The 14433-nt window shown below is 42.5% G+C and overlaps 1 protein-coding gene across 1 annotated transcript in view; it reads right to left on the bottom strand.

The window, feature by feature from the left end:
* Positions 1–14101, bottom strand: part of LOC123027831 (vomeronasal type-2 receptor 116-like) — a gene marked incomplete at its 3' end in the record, with an annotated part of 23143 nt that extends 9042 nt beyond the window's left edge. Inside the window, exon 1 of the mRNA XM_044439073.1 lies at positions 13823–14101. Within this exon, the coding sequence (XP_044295008.1) occupies positions 13823–14101 (279 nt within the window). The remainder of the gene's footprint in view (positions 1–13822) is intronic.
* Between the last annotated feature and the right edge of the window lie 332 nt (positions 14102–14433).

The raw sequence follows: 14433 nt of genomic DNA, 5'->3' as shown, positions 1-14433 counted from the left end.
TTAGTGGAAAATGAGAGGTAGAGCTGGGTATCATCAGCGTACTGATGGTTCCGCAGCCCACACCTCCTGATGACCTCTCCCAGCGGTTTCATGTAGATTTTGAACAGCAAAGGGGACAAAATCGACCCCTGCGGTACTCCATGGCGTAGCTGCCATGGCGCAGAGCCATAGTCCCCCACCACCACCTTCTGGGATTGGCCGTTGAGATAGGAGCGGAACCACTGCAAAGCAGTGCCTCCAACCCCCAATCCCGCAAGCCTATCCAGAAGGATACCATGGTCGATGGTATTGAAAGCCGCTGAGAGGTCCAAGAGAACCAACAGGGACGCACTCCCCCTGTCCTTCTCCCTGCACAGGTCATCGTACAGGGTGACCAAGGCAGATTCAGTACCGTACCCGGGTCTGAAGCCGGACTGAAATGGGTCCACATAATCAGTTTCATCCAAGAGTGCTTGGAGTTGTCCCGCCACCACCCGCATTAACACCCTGCCCAGAAATTGGATGTTGGCCACTGGTCTATAATTAGTGGCCATCTCTAGATCCAGTGACGCCTTCTTCAGGACCAGTCGGACTACCGCCTCCTTTAAAGGGGCAGGCACCCGACCCTCCCTCAGAGAGGCGTTAACCACTTCCAAGATCCAGGTTCCAGTCCCGTGCTTGGAATCCTTTATTAACCAAGACGGGCAAGGGTCCAAAAGGCAAGTGGTAGGACATACTCGTCCTAGCACCTTGTCCACATCATCGGGCCACAGTAACTCAAATTCATCCAATAATTCTGGACCAGACGGTAGTGTTGGTAGGTCTGCTTCAGTGGTTCACACTTTTGCTTTTTGTTTTAAATTTCAAATTCTTTAATTCATAAATAGGAAGAAATCTTCCTGATTTCTTCTATAGAGCAGCTGAATGAATTCTCACGTATCTCTAAGACCAGGCCGTATTGTCACTGGCCCTCAGTTGCAGTAGGAAGAAGCCAGAAAATGTTTGATAGCCTAAAGTATTTATACAGTGGTACCTTGGCTTATAAACTTAATCCATTCCAGGACTCTGGTTGTGACCCAAATTGCTCATGAGCCAAGTCAAACTTCACCATAAAGTTCAAAGTAAATATGGTGAATTCATTCTGTAAATATATATTTTTTTAATCACAAAAATGTGAAGCGGGCGCGCTCCAGGGGACAGAAGATGGGGTATCGCAGGCATGCTTGGGGGTAGAAAGGCATGATGGGGGTGGGGGGAGCTGAGCATGATCACAGGTGCACTCGAGGGAGGCAGACACAATTGCGAATGTACTCAGAGGAAGGCAGGCATGATTGCGGGCTTGCTCGTGGGGGGGGTGTGGTGGCAGGTAGGCAGGCATGATCATGGGCACACTGGGTGGAGGTGGCAGGCACACTCGGGGTGGGGGGGGGGAGACGGGCATGATTGCAATCATCACTCGATGTAGAGTTCGCAACCCCAGGAAAAATTTTCAGAAATTTCTGTTTGCAACCCATTTGATCATGAACTGAAGCATTCTTGAGCTGAGGTACCCCTGTATTTCAATTGTATTCAGCCCTTTGAACTCAAAAGAGCTTCCTTATCTTTAGGGATGGACTTAGCTCTCCCTAAATATGTACTTGAATGAGTATTTTCTCACATTGAATAAACTTATAAATTAAACACAGTTCTTATGTATAAGAATGGAAAAAAAATTCTCAAAACAAACAAATTCTCACTGCTCTCGATCTGCCAAATTCAACAGGTATACTTGTAGAGAGATAGAGAGAATGAAATTAAGGACAGACACATAATAACCTGTTCATAAAATCCTCCTCATTTCTACTCAGAAGTTTTTCCATGTAATTTTACTTGCTCCTCAGGGGTGCTGTTCATTGTCCATGATCCACCCACAACAACTCTGGGAACAGAAGGTGAGGAGGACACAGGCAAATAGACCTGCTTGCTGTTTGCCTTCAACTTAATTACGTTGTAGCATCACATTTCTCAGGTCCTTCTGGCCTGAAACCTGATGGGGAGGATGTCAAGCATGAGACCATCCTTGATGACCCACTTTCGCCTTGTCCTCTATTGTCTTATAGAACATCTGGACTTTCCCCTTTCACTAAAACTCTTGTCCTGCTAGTCAGCAGATTGCAGGAAGGGTTGACAAGCCAGAAGGGAATAGTTGGTAGCTTCACAAAAAAATGCAGGACCAAGGAAAGGTGTGGGTGCATGGAGAATAACTTGTAAGAAAACACACACTGGGACATTATGGATCACCAGTGAGCATAGGGTGCAGCAGTTCACCTGCCTAAGTGATATATTTGTGGACTGTGGCTTCTTTCCCAGGCATCTGCACTGCTGCACAACTTTTACACCACAGAGGAAAGCTGTGAAAAATATTTGGCCTTTTTTCAAGTCTTTGGATCAGATAACAATGGTGGTGGCAGAACCTAAACATAAACTGACATTTCCCATCCCCAAGGTTTTGAGGAGGAGAGTACAAAGGCCACTGACATTCAAATCCATCCTTTTCACCATAGTACATTGTTTGCTTTCCATGATATTGACAATGGCAACAGTGTTGGAGACCTTTCAGCAAGTCTTTAATAAATATCTGCTTGCCCAGAACTTGTGTTATGCACAACAGTGTCCCAGGCATCTCGGAGATCTCCAGGGAGCTTGACCCCTTATACTTCTGTTGATCTTCTCTGAAGAAGAACATTTTCAAGGTCTCCTTTCTGCTGCTTGACCCAGGTGGTATATAGTATAAAAGGAGTCCTTGGGTGTATAGCTTTGAAAGGTGGACTATCAGGTGTTTTACTAATAAAAATTGGGCTAAGAGGATTAAGCAATTTCCCAAGACAAACATCTAAATAGTGAGCATTCAAGAGAGAAAATCTCAGATCCCATGTACTTCTTTCCCAGCCTTTTGTTATTGTTAGTCACGAAGTTGTGTCCAACCCATCTCGACCCCATTGACAACATTCCTCCAGTCCTTCCTGTCTTCCACCATCCCTCGGGGTCCACTTAAGCTCATGCCAACTGCTTCCATGACTCCATCTAGCCACATCATTCTCTGCCGTCCCCTCCTTCTTTTGCCATCTATTGTTCCCAGCATTAGGAACAATAGCTCTTCTCCGAGGAGTCCTTCCTTCTCAATAGGTGGCCAAAGTATTTGAGTTTCATCTTCAGTATCTGGCCTTCTAAAGAACAGTCAGGGTTAATCTCCGCTAGGACTGACTGGTTTGATTGCCTTTCAGTCCAAAGGACTCGCAGGAGTCTTTTCCAGTACCACAATTCTTTTACATTGTTGTTTATTTTATATTGTTAATTTTATATTGTTATTTTTGTATTTTATTGCATTTTATTTTGTGTTGTGAGCCGCCCCGAGGCTTTGGCAAGGGGCGGCATAGAAATGTTTTAATAAATAAATAAATAAAATTCAAGGGCCTCAATTCTTCGGCGCTCAGCCATCCTTATGGTCCAACTTTCACAGCCATACATTGCAACTGGGAAAACCATGGCCTTGGCCATACGCACTTTTGTTGGCAGGGTGATGTCTCTGCTTTTCAGTATGCTGTCTATATTTGCCACAGCTTTCCTCCTCAGGAGAAAACGTCTTTTAATTTCTTGGCTGAAGTCCCCGTCTGTGTTGATCTTGGAGCCCAGGAAAATAAAATCTGTCACTACCTCCATTTCTTCCCCATCTATTTCCCAGGAAGTGAGAGGACCAGATGCCATGATCGTAGTTTTCTTGAGGTTGAGGTTCAAGCCAACTTTTGCACTCTCCTCCTTCACCCACATCAAGAATCTCTTTAGTTTCTCTTCAATTTCAGCCATGAGAGTGGTAGCATCTCCATATCTGAGGTTATTTCTCCTGGCAATCTTAATTTCAACTTGCGATTCATCTATACCCGCCTTTCTCATGATGTGCTCTGCATATAAGTTGTACAAGCAGGGTGACAGTATACAGCCATGCCGAACTCCTTTCTCAATTTGAACCAATCAGTACTTCTGTGTCCAGTTCTCACTGTTACTTCTTGACCTGCATATAGGTTTCTCAAGAGGCAAATAAGATGGTGTGGTACTCCCTTCTCTTTAAGAACTTGCCACAATTTGTTGTGATCCACACAATCAAAGGCTTTAGCATAGTCAATGAAGCAGAAGTAGATGTTTTTCTGGAACTCCCTTGCTTTCTCCATGATCCAGTGTATGTTGGCGATTTAATCTCTAGTTCCTCTCTCTCTTTGAAACCCTGCCTGTACTTCTGGTAGTTCTCAGTCCACATACTGCTGGAGTCTAGCTTGTAGGATTTTGAGCATAACTTTGCTAGCATGTGAAATGAGTGCAATGGTGTGTTAGTTAGAACATTCCTTGGCATTGCCCTTCTTTGGGATCAGAATGTAAACTGACCTTTTCCAATCCTGTGGCCACTGTTGAGTTTATCAAGTTTGCTGGCATACTGAGTGTAGCACTTTTACTGCATCGTCTTTTCAGTTTTTGAATAGCTCAGCCAGAATACTCTCACCTCCACTAGCTTTGTTATTGCTCAGATGTCCTAAGGCCCATTTGACTTTATATTCCAGGATGTCTGGCTCGAGGTCAGTGATCACCCCATCGTGGTTATCAGGGATGTTAAGCTCTTTCTTGAATAGTTCTTCTGTGTAATCTTGCCACCTCTTCTTAATCTCTTCTGTCTCTCTTAGGTCCCTGTCATTTTGGTCCTTTATCATGCCCATTTTTGCATGAAACTTTCCCTTCATATCTCCAATTTTCTTGAAGAGATCTCTGGTCCTCCCCATTCTATTGTTTTCTTCTATTTCTTTGCTCTGTTCGTTTAAGAAGGCATTCTTATCTCTTCTAGCTATTCTCTGCAATTCTGCATTCAATTGAGTGTATCTTTCTCTTTCTCCCTTGCATTTCGCTTCCCTTCTTTCTTCAGCTATTTGTCAAGCATCCTCAGACAACCTTTGCTTTCCTGCATTTCTTTTTCTTTGAGATGGTTTTAGTTGCCACCTCTTGTACAATGTTGCAAACCTCCACCAAATGTTCTTCAGGCATTCTGTCTATCAGATCTGATTCCTTAAATCTATTTGTCACCTCTACTGTATATTCATCAGGGATATGATTTTGGTCATACCTGAGTGGCCTAGTGCTTTTCCCTACTTTCTTCAATTTAAGCCTAAATTTTTTAACAAGAAGCTCATGGTCTGAGCCACAGTCGGCCCTGGTCTAGTTTTTACTGACAGTATAGAGCTTCTCCATTGTTGGCTGCAGAGCACATAGTCAATCTGATTTCTGTGTTGACTGTCTGGTGATGTCGTTCTGTAGAGTCATCTCTTGAGTTGTTGGAAAAGAGTGCTTGCTATGACCATCATATTCTCTTGACAAAATTCTACCCGTCTGTGTCCTGCTTAATTTTGTACTACAAGGCCAAACTTGCCTGTTATTCTGGTTATATTTTGGCTTCCTATTTTAGCATGCCAATCCCCCTTGATGATATGGACATCATTTTTTGGTGTTAATTTTAGAAGGTGTTGTAGGCCTTCATAAAACTGGTCACCTTCAGCCTCTTCAGCACCAGTGGTTGAGTCATAGACTTGGAATATGGCAATCATTCAGGAGATATTTTTATTGAGTGGTTAATTTTAAGGAAGGAAAAGATACTCCAAAAAGAATCAACACTGCTCTGTTTTACTTGCTACTTTGTCAAGAAATGTTCAGAAGGCATTTATCTAGGATGATTCATCTGGACCTGCCACACTCAAATCAGTAGGATTGCCCTGTTGGAGAAGTGTAATTCCCCCTGTGAACAACTGGTTAGAGAAAGAAGGAGGCATAAGTCAGTCCACAGAAGGATTTCTCAGGCAACAGGGTATGGCCCAGATGTTCATAAGACTTTCCAGGACTAGGACAATGTGGGACATCTCTGCTGGGTCCAGGAATGCCTTCCTTCCATTCTGAAATTGCCATTAAATTCTTGGAAAATTTTTCAGTGTCTAGAAGTTTCATTGTACCCATGGACACTTTGCAACCCTGCAAGACAGCATTGCTTATAAAACAGGACCTTTTGGTTTTGTGGCAATTGAGGCAAAATGAGGAAGCTTTAGCTCTGGTCTTAAACCATCACATCATCATCATCTTCTTCTTCATCATCATCACTGAATACAAATTCATCCAGCTGGAAATAGTTTTCCACATTTCAAGGCAAACTCCCTTTATAATGTTTTCTTGCTAGTATTGTAAACAAAGACTAGTACGGGTAGCTTTTTCATTTTGCAACTTGTATCCTACAAAGGAACAAAATATTGTGGTATCATCCCAGAGATGACTTTTCCCCACCAAGAAAAATCAAATGTATGAAAATTAATCCCAGGTGGGTTCCTGCTTCACCCCAACTTTGTTCTTATTACCAGGCTGAATATAGAAACAATTTGAGAAATTACAATGAAATCCAGCCTATAAGTAACATTGTCATTCACAGCAATTTAACACTGGTGAAACCTAGGAAGCTATTTGCATGACTTTGCAAGTTTTGTCACCTGATCTCCTGCAGGTTCGATCAGCTTGTGACACAGTACAACAAAATCTCCATAAGGACAGTTTTCTTTTCTCCTGTGTATGCTCATTGCCTTTATATGTTCACTTGTGGTTCCTATTTAAGATGCAACAAAGCTGATGGCATGGCAGAAATTGATATTCTGTGCCTATAGTGGAAAATGGAAATTTTTATTGTTCTGCATGCTGAAGAAAGCACACCTTGGGGAAAAGGTAGCATTCAGAAAAACTAAAATAATTTCATTTGAAAATAGACTTAATTTACCAAAGGTATGCCAAGTTGGGGAAAAGGCAGATTGGTAACCAAGGTTAACAGCACAATTCTGCTATCTCCCTAGAAGTAAGCAAAAGCTCAGGGCAATCCATGACAAAAAAACCCCCATGTTCTCAGCCACATATGGCTTTGCCACAGAGAAAGTCCAGAATAATATTCAGGCCTCACCCATTCTCCTTCACAGTAGTTTCCCCTCCTTCCTCTTACAACACACATGGACCAGTTACAGTATGCACAACTCTGTGTGAGCTGGTCTCACTTACATTGCTGAACACACTGTGAAAGGGAGCCACACATTAATAAAAATACATGAATTACCTTTTTAAAGCTTTTCAGAGTGACAAGATTCATGTCACATATTTATATAGATGAGAGAAAATTTTTGACAAATTCTATGAGAGCAATTCTCTGACGAACTTCTGCCATCAATGTAATGCAATGCCTTCTAGTTGATATTCCTGCACTGGAACTGTGTGAGAGATAGTTGCTCTGCTCAAGGGTTAACTTAAAAGTTACCCTCTTTCCTTGAAAGACTTCCTTGCCAGATCAGAAGCCAGTCGGCATCATTTCTTCCAAGATTAGCTTCACCCTGAATGGAAACCTGACTTCAATCCACCAGTCATGTCATTAGTTTCCACTCACATTTCCAATTTATTCAGAAGATCCTGGCAGTAAAGCTTAGAAACTATAGCCAATAGGCATATCAAACTGAAGGGACTTGGTTAACTGTTTCCAAGATGGTGATCATTCTTCTACATGTTGCAGGTTTCCAGATCTGTAAAAATGCTTCCTCTCAATGTACAGCTCTAATGAACTAGGCACTACAGCAGAATACAGTGAAAGGGCACTATTTTACCTCTTTATCTTCTTGTCAAATGCCCTTTCAGATTTAGCTCAGGCTTTGCTATAATGATACAGCATTTAGGAAGAAAAATACAAGCCAAGAGGCCAGCCCCAGAACTTAAGATGGAGAAGATCTCCACAGCTACCAGGTATTTTCCTTTGGTGCTCAGGTAGGTTGGGACAAAGGAGAACCACACACTGCAGAAGATCACCATGCTGAACGTGATGAATTTGGCTTCATTGAAAGTGTCCGGCAACTTCCTGGCTAGGAAAGCCACAGTAAAGCTGGCAATGGCCAGCAAGCCCATGTAGCCCAAGACACAGTAAAACATCACAGCTGAGCCCTCATTGCATTCCAGGATGATTTGGTCCTTTGCTGAATGCCAATTAATATCTGGGAATGGAGGAGACGTACTTAGCCAAAGTACACAAATGACTGCCTGTACAGAAGAGCCAGAGAAAACTACAGAAATGGCCAGCTTTTGCCCCACCCATTTTCTTATTCTGGACCCAGGTTTGGTGGCCATGAATGCCACAACCACAGTTGTGGTTTTTGCCAAGAGAGAGGAAAGGGCCACTGAGAAGATGGTGCCGAAGGCAGTTTGTCGGATGAGGCAGGAAATCTTTTCAGGCTTTCCAATGAAGAGCAAGGAGGAGAGGAAGCAAAGCAGGAGGGAGATGAGGAGGATGTAGGTCAGGCCCCGGTTGTTGGCTTTGACGATGGGTGTGTCCTTGTACTTCAGAAATATCCCCAGGACTGAGGTTGTAATCAAAGAGAAAGAAATAGACAATATAGTAAAGATGATTCCTAAAGGTTCTTTGTAAGAGAAGTAGCTCACAGCACGGGGTATGCATTGATTTTGCTTCTTGTTGGGATATTGATCTTTGGGGCATTCCACACAGGCATCCATATCTGAAAGGAGGAGAAGGAATTGTTATTGTTCTAATATTGCAAGACTTCCAGCAGAGTTTTGGGAGGAGGTATCCATTAGCTGGAAATTTCTTATTGCTGAAGGAAAACCTGGTTGAAAATTTTCTCAAACATTCACTTCCCCTCCTTGGTAAAGTTTCACTGACTAACAATCAGAATTGGAAGGCAAGCTAAACTGAAACTAAATTCATTACTGCAATCAGCAATAATTCATTTCAGTCATTTGGAAATGCCTACAACAGATGCCCACAACTGAATTCGAATCCAGAGGAATTTCAGAGTGTAATGGGTTGGAGTGAGAGATAATTGCAGTAATGAGCCCGGAAGCACATGTTTTAGATCCCTTCTTGTGATATGTTGCCTTGGTGGTCTTTGCATGTCATTCAAGGCCCTGAATACAGGAAGAGGGGAATATTTGCATCATGACTATTGCAGTAGTTAGAAAAGCAGCAGAAACCAGACACCTTGGCTGGATCACAGCCTGACTTCCTTCCACCTCTATAGCCCTCTTTGCATAACAAACAACATTTCTGTATAAGTATAATTTAAATATGTTTTTTTAAATATATATGACATTCTGGGGAAAGCCTGCAATTTCATGTACTCCAAGTAAGATTCAATTTAGAAGCGGTTTTCCTGCACTTAAGAATCTCGATGCTCCCTTCCCATTGCTCCCTTCCATGCATCTACAGCAAGCTCTGAGATTCCAGGAACAAGAACTATGTGTGCTTTTCAGCATAACCTTTATTGGGTTATAAGGTGTTTTTTTTGCTCTTGTTACACTTTGTTGTCCTTACTCTTGCCAGTGCATAGTCACTCTGAAGTGCAGCAGTCTTGAAGTGACAGCTTTTCCCTCCATGCCATTCAAAGTTTCGCTTGCAAAAGAATGGGCAGAATGAGAAACAGACTGCAGGCCAGGCTGTATTCTTTCTATATCTACTTCTGCACTATCTATATAAATCTTCATCTACATCTTTCTATCACTCTATGTCTCTATCAATCAATCTCTCATCTGTTTCAGTTCCTAAGGCCTCTTGGCTAACCTACTGTACATGCTGCCTCCTACCCTTCCTGTCAGACATCATCCCTTCTGGGCATGGAGCACAGTCATAGCAGCAAAATTTCTCTCCTTCCCTCTTTTTCCTTCTGTAGCCAGGATAGCAGTTGTCATTGCACACCGAAAGGGGCAGCACCTGCACACAAATACAAGATGCACATGATCATTAAGGAATCGTGAGCCAAGAACACTCATCTTTGCAGCATGGCTCTTGAGGTGGAAGGAGCACATTACTGAATTTACTCTTCGCTGCTTACGTATAGAAAACAGCCTGATATCTTGGAATGAGTCTTGCAGGCAGGGAGCAGGCATTGTGGGTGTGATGAAAAAGTGATTCAGTGCCCGCCAAAAATCAAATGCAATACGTGTTGCTTATGAGTACTATGCAGCACTTATACTGCATTAGACAGATTAGACACGTGATCCAAAGAAGCCTCCAAGACTGTGTTTTTGGCATAAATCATGCTTCTTGTGAAATACTTCAGGAAATTAGAACCACATAATTGACAGAAAGATAAGAAAACAGAAACTGAAGTTAAGGTAGTCCAATTTTGACCTAATTACCTGAATGGAGGAAACATGTAATTAAAAATAAGGAATTCAAGGTTAATTGTTTGGCTTAAGACTGTCATACTGGAATATTCTTGTGGGAACCATATTGATAGAGAATCTCATTTCCTTTCCTCTCCTGACCTCTCCTTGAGAAATCAGTAGTTATAAGTTGTCCACAACCCAGAATCTTCTCTGCATATTATAACTCCACATATTTTACTGCTTCCCCTATTCCTAAGGAACAATTTGGTGTCAATACCTGTGATCTTAGCTCAGACCTTTCTTGCTTTGTGCTGCTTGGTTGAAATTGAACTGCTAGTACCATCCAGTTGACAATAAAGTGGCTCACAACCTGGACCATCCACCATGCAAATTCCACACCAAGATTGAAATCTCACACCAAATATTTGGTGTGAATTCCACATAGGACTCAGGGGGTCTTAGTTTGGAATACACCACTATGTCACTTCAGTGCAAATGAAAGGGAAGTCCATTTAATCAAAGGCACCTAAAATTCATTTAGTACAGATGTACAACAAGCAATAAAATATTACTTATAAACTCATAAAATGACAAAAATATTTCCTCTCTGATTCATCCATGCATTGTACCAACACTGTACCATCTAGCATTTGTGTTTTTAGTACAACATGGTTGCTACCTTCTAAGAATCTCTTTTGTGCCCTTAGTCAGCAAAGATTTGGCCTTTTCCCAAGGAGTGAGCCCCATTGCATTTGTGTGTGTGTGTGTGGGGGGGTGTTCAACTGCTTACACTTGAGTAGAAGCATATAGAATTGCATGGATACTCTCATTTTACAGTCCCCCATCACCATTTGCCCCTCAAAGAGCAGAATGTCCAGTTGGAAAGCAAGAACTAGAACTTTGTGGAATCAGGAGAAAGACGTAGTCCATCTTGTCTGATGGTTTCAGAACAGAACTGGGGGCTCCTCTAACAGCTCACCCAGCAGTTGATTCCAAAATTGAATCTTCCAGGAAATCAGGCAGTGAGATGAGGCTTTAACAGATTTACAGCTGAAATACACTCAGAGGCCTTCAAAGAAGAAGATATTTCTAATACAATCACAGACAAAAATGACAGCCTTAATTTACTTTGCTCCATTTCATTTCACCATGGGAATGGAGATGTTCTTGGGAAAGAATACATTTAATGTTCATTGGTATTGGACTATATTTGGTATTGGATTTCCTTCCCAGAATACCTGCAATACTTAGGTGAAGATCACAAGTTATCCCTCAAGATTTTGCTTCTTTCAATTGGAAAGTAATAGACAGGGTTTGTTCTCTTCTGCTTTAGTTCCGTTATATTTCTTTTAAAATTTAGAATGTGATGCAAAAAAACAAAATTCCTGAAGAGTTCCAGAACTGAGAACTGGACAAAATGAAGCATTTTTAATTCTTTCTTACATTTCAGTACCATAACTCCACCTGACCTGGTTAAAACTCCTGTGCCACACAATTAGATCATCATTAATGGTTAGTTCTCTCCATGGAGAAGCCCGTGGCTCCAGTCTTCCAACTTGCACTCTATCAAAAGAGTTATTTGGGAAGGTAACCAAGTTTGTAACATCAAAACCTGCCACCGATTCTCCACTTTCATCAAAAGTCACAGTATCTCCAGCACTGTTGTTGAACAAGATTCCCCTTAGAAAATGATGGAGCTATGTTTAAAAAGGAAAATTATGCAAATATAAAAAAGATATTACTATATCTGGAAGGGGCTTATCAAAGCACTTTCACCTCTAGAAGATTAGCTAAACTGTGTGTCTCAGGCTGTAGATTTAGAGGGGTGGTGAAAGTCACTCGAAAGTCTCCTCTAGCTACCACTGTTTCCCCAGGTAGCCAGTCAGCCAGCTCTGAATGTGATGCTATCCTGCTCTGAATGCGATGCTATCCTGCTCTGAATGCGATGCTGTTTGATGTAACAAGACCATGTATACCAAAACTCCAGTCTCCCTCTTTCAACTATTTTTTTTCTCGTGGGGTTTGATGCCAGGGTTTTCAAGGAATTCGGTGTAACCTCAAAGGTGTAGTGGATGTAGCTTTCTCCCTATCTGAATCATATGCTAGCCTGCTTTTTAGAAATCACTGAGAAATAATTGCCAATTATTGCATCTTTTTTGGTGATGCCTGTTTTTCTACTTATAACAATGTGGTGGGTTCCAAGGTGGTTATGGGCAAAACATGCAAACCATGTGTCAAAACATTTTTACTCTAAGGCCAAAGTGGAGTGGTGGTTAAGAGTGCTGGTCCAGGTCTCAGGGGGTCTGGTTTCTAGTGAACCTGGCTGGGTGGCTTTGGCCAGTCACTGATTTTCAACCAGACCAATCTTGCAGGGTTGCTTTGCTGAGCATGAAATGGAGAGGAGGAGAACTTGGAAGCCAACTTATGCTCTTTGAAAGAGGAAGAAAGGTGGCTTAGAAATGCAATACCATAATAATACAGTTGGACAGAAAAGAGCAGCAAGGAATAATTGGGTTAAGGTGAAAGGAAATGACGTCGGAACTGAATCAATGGTTTTGGGTGGCACATGCCTAAAATGTTCAATGTGAAGTAGCATAATGTTGAGGTGTATCAACATTATGTTGCATTTGTGTAGAGTATGTGTGTGTGTGATAGGAAGACTCCTTCATGGAAAATCAGTCATTGAGCTGTTCTCACCTGCCAAGGCTCTGTATTATGACTTGCCAGCTCCCCTGTGTCTCTTCCACAATTTGAACTCCATCTGCTTGCAGTATGCATTGCATGTGCTACTGCATAGACAGCATTGTAGACACTGTAACTGTGGCCAGTCATCTTCCCTTCAAATATTGTACTTGAAAGTGTCTCCAACCTTTCCTCCCCAGTACACAACTTCCTGTTTTCCACATATATCTGGGAAGTGTTGAATTGACAGTGAAATGCCTGCTCCCAGAAATTCTGAAAAAATATGTCTTCTTTTCTCCAGGGAGGCTTCATGGTGTGAACAGATGTGTTGAATCCAGGTGGCTGCTTTGAGTGAACAGCAAACGTTATGGCACCATGGAAATGCTGGATGTCCCACATCTTTTGAACAGTGAGCGATGCAAAATCCCATTGGGATGTTGAAATCCACACTTTCTCCAAGGGTGGCCATGCCAAAATTGGTGCTGTCAAGAACAACATTCTCAGATTCTGCCAGGATGGGGGTTCTCCATGTACAAAAAAGGTACTAACTTTTCTTTCCATGAGAACAGGATAGTTTTGCACCAACTGTAAAAGCCGGCCTGTGTACTCATCCAAATAAGTCCGCTCTGGCAAGCGAAGTATGAAGGCATAGCAGATATCATTCTGGGAAAGCAGCGGAACCATGGATTGCAAGAACTTGTCCCCATAGTCATCGTCCACAGCCAGCAGCCCAATCCATGTCCATCCAAAATGCTGAAATAAGCGCACAACCCCCAGATACTGATGGGATTCCTTGGGAACCATCTGGTACAGAAATGGGAATTCTGTCTTGTCACCATGTGCTGGGGAAAAGGACCCATAAGTGAGCTGAAATCAAATGCATCAAAGGACACAGATGGATTAGGAGATCATGTCAACTTCTGTCCCATGGATTTTCCAAGATTCCATGGAAAAAGCCTACCTGTGGAATCTTGTACATGGCAAGGATGATGGCCAGAATTTCAGAGGCTTCAGTCACAAGTCCTCCAATGACAGCAGCTATTTTTTTCTGAGCACCACAGCTGAAATTGGGCACAAATCTGTGGTATGTGCATAGGAGTCCCATGGTGGCCTTATACCTCATCCTTGCAATGTAGTAGCCATTGAGAATGTGGAAGCCCAGAGTGAGGTTTGGCAGGATTTGGGGATTCCCATTGATCTCATCTACAGCAAAGGACAAGGCCAGGATGTGCTGGTACATCTTTGGCACGAAACTGCAATGAGAATGATTCAACCCTGAACTGTGGGTGTGAAATATGGGATGGCGGCATACCAAAGGAGACATATTTTTTTCAGAATTTCTGGTAGCAGGCATTTCACTGCGTAATTGCAAGCATCACTTCCAAAACAGGTGATGTACTATTTTCACTCTACTCAGCACTAGTCAGACCTCAGCTGGAGTTCTATTTTTATTTCTGGGCAGCTAAGCTTTAGAAGAGCCAGTGAGGTATAGGGGTTAAGAGCATGGGACTGGGACTCAGACAATCTGGGTTCTAGTCCCCGCTCAGCCGTGGAGCCAACTGGGTGACTTTG

Source organism: Varanus komodoensis, unplaced genomic scaffold, assembly GCF_004798865.1.
Source record: "Varanus komodoensis strain SLA01 unplaced genomic scaffold, ASM479886v1 scaffold349, whole genome shotgun sequence".
Lineage (NCBI taxonomy): Eukaryota > Metazoa > Chordata > Lepidosauria > Squamata > Varanidae > Varanus > Varanus komodoensis.
The sequence above is the reverse complement of the archived record's forward strand: the minus strand, read 5'-3'. Positions and strand labels throughout refer to the sequence as shown.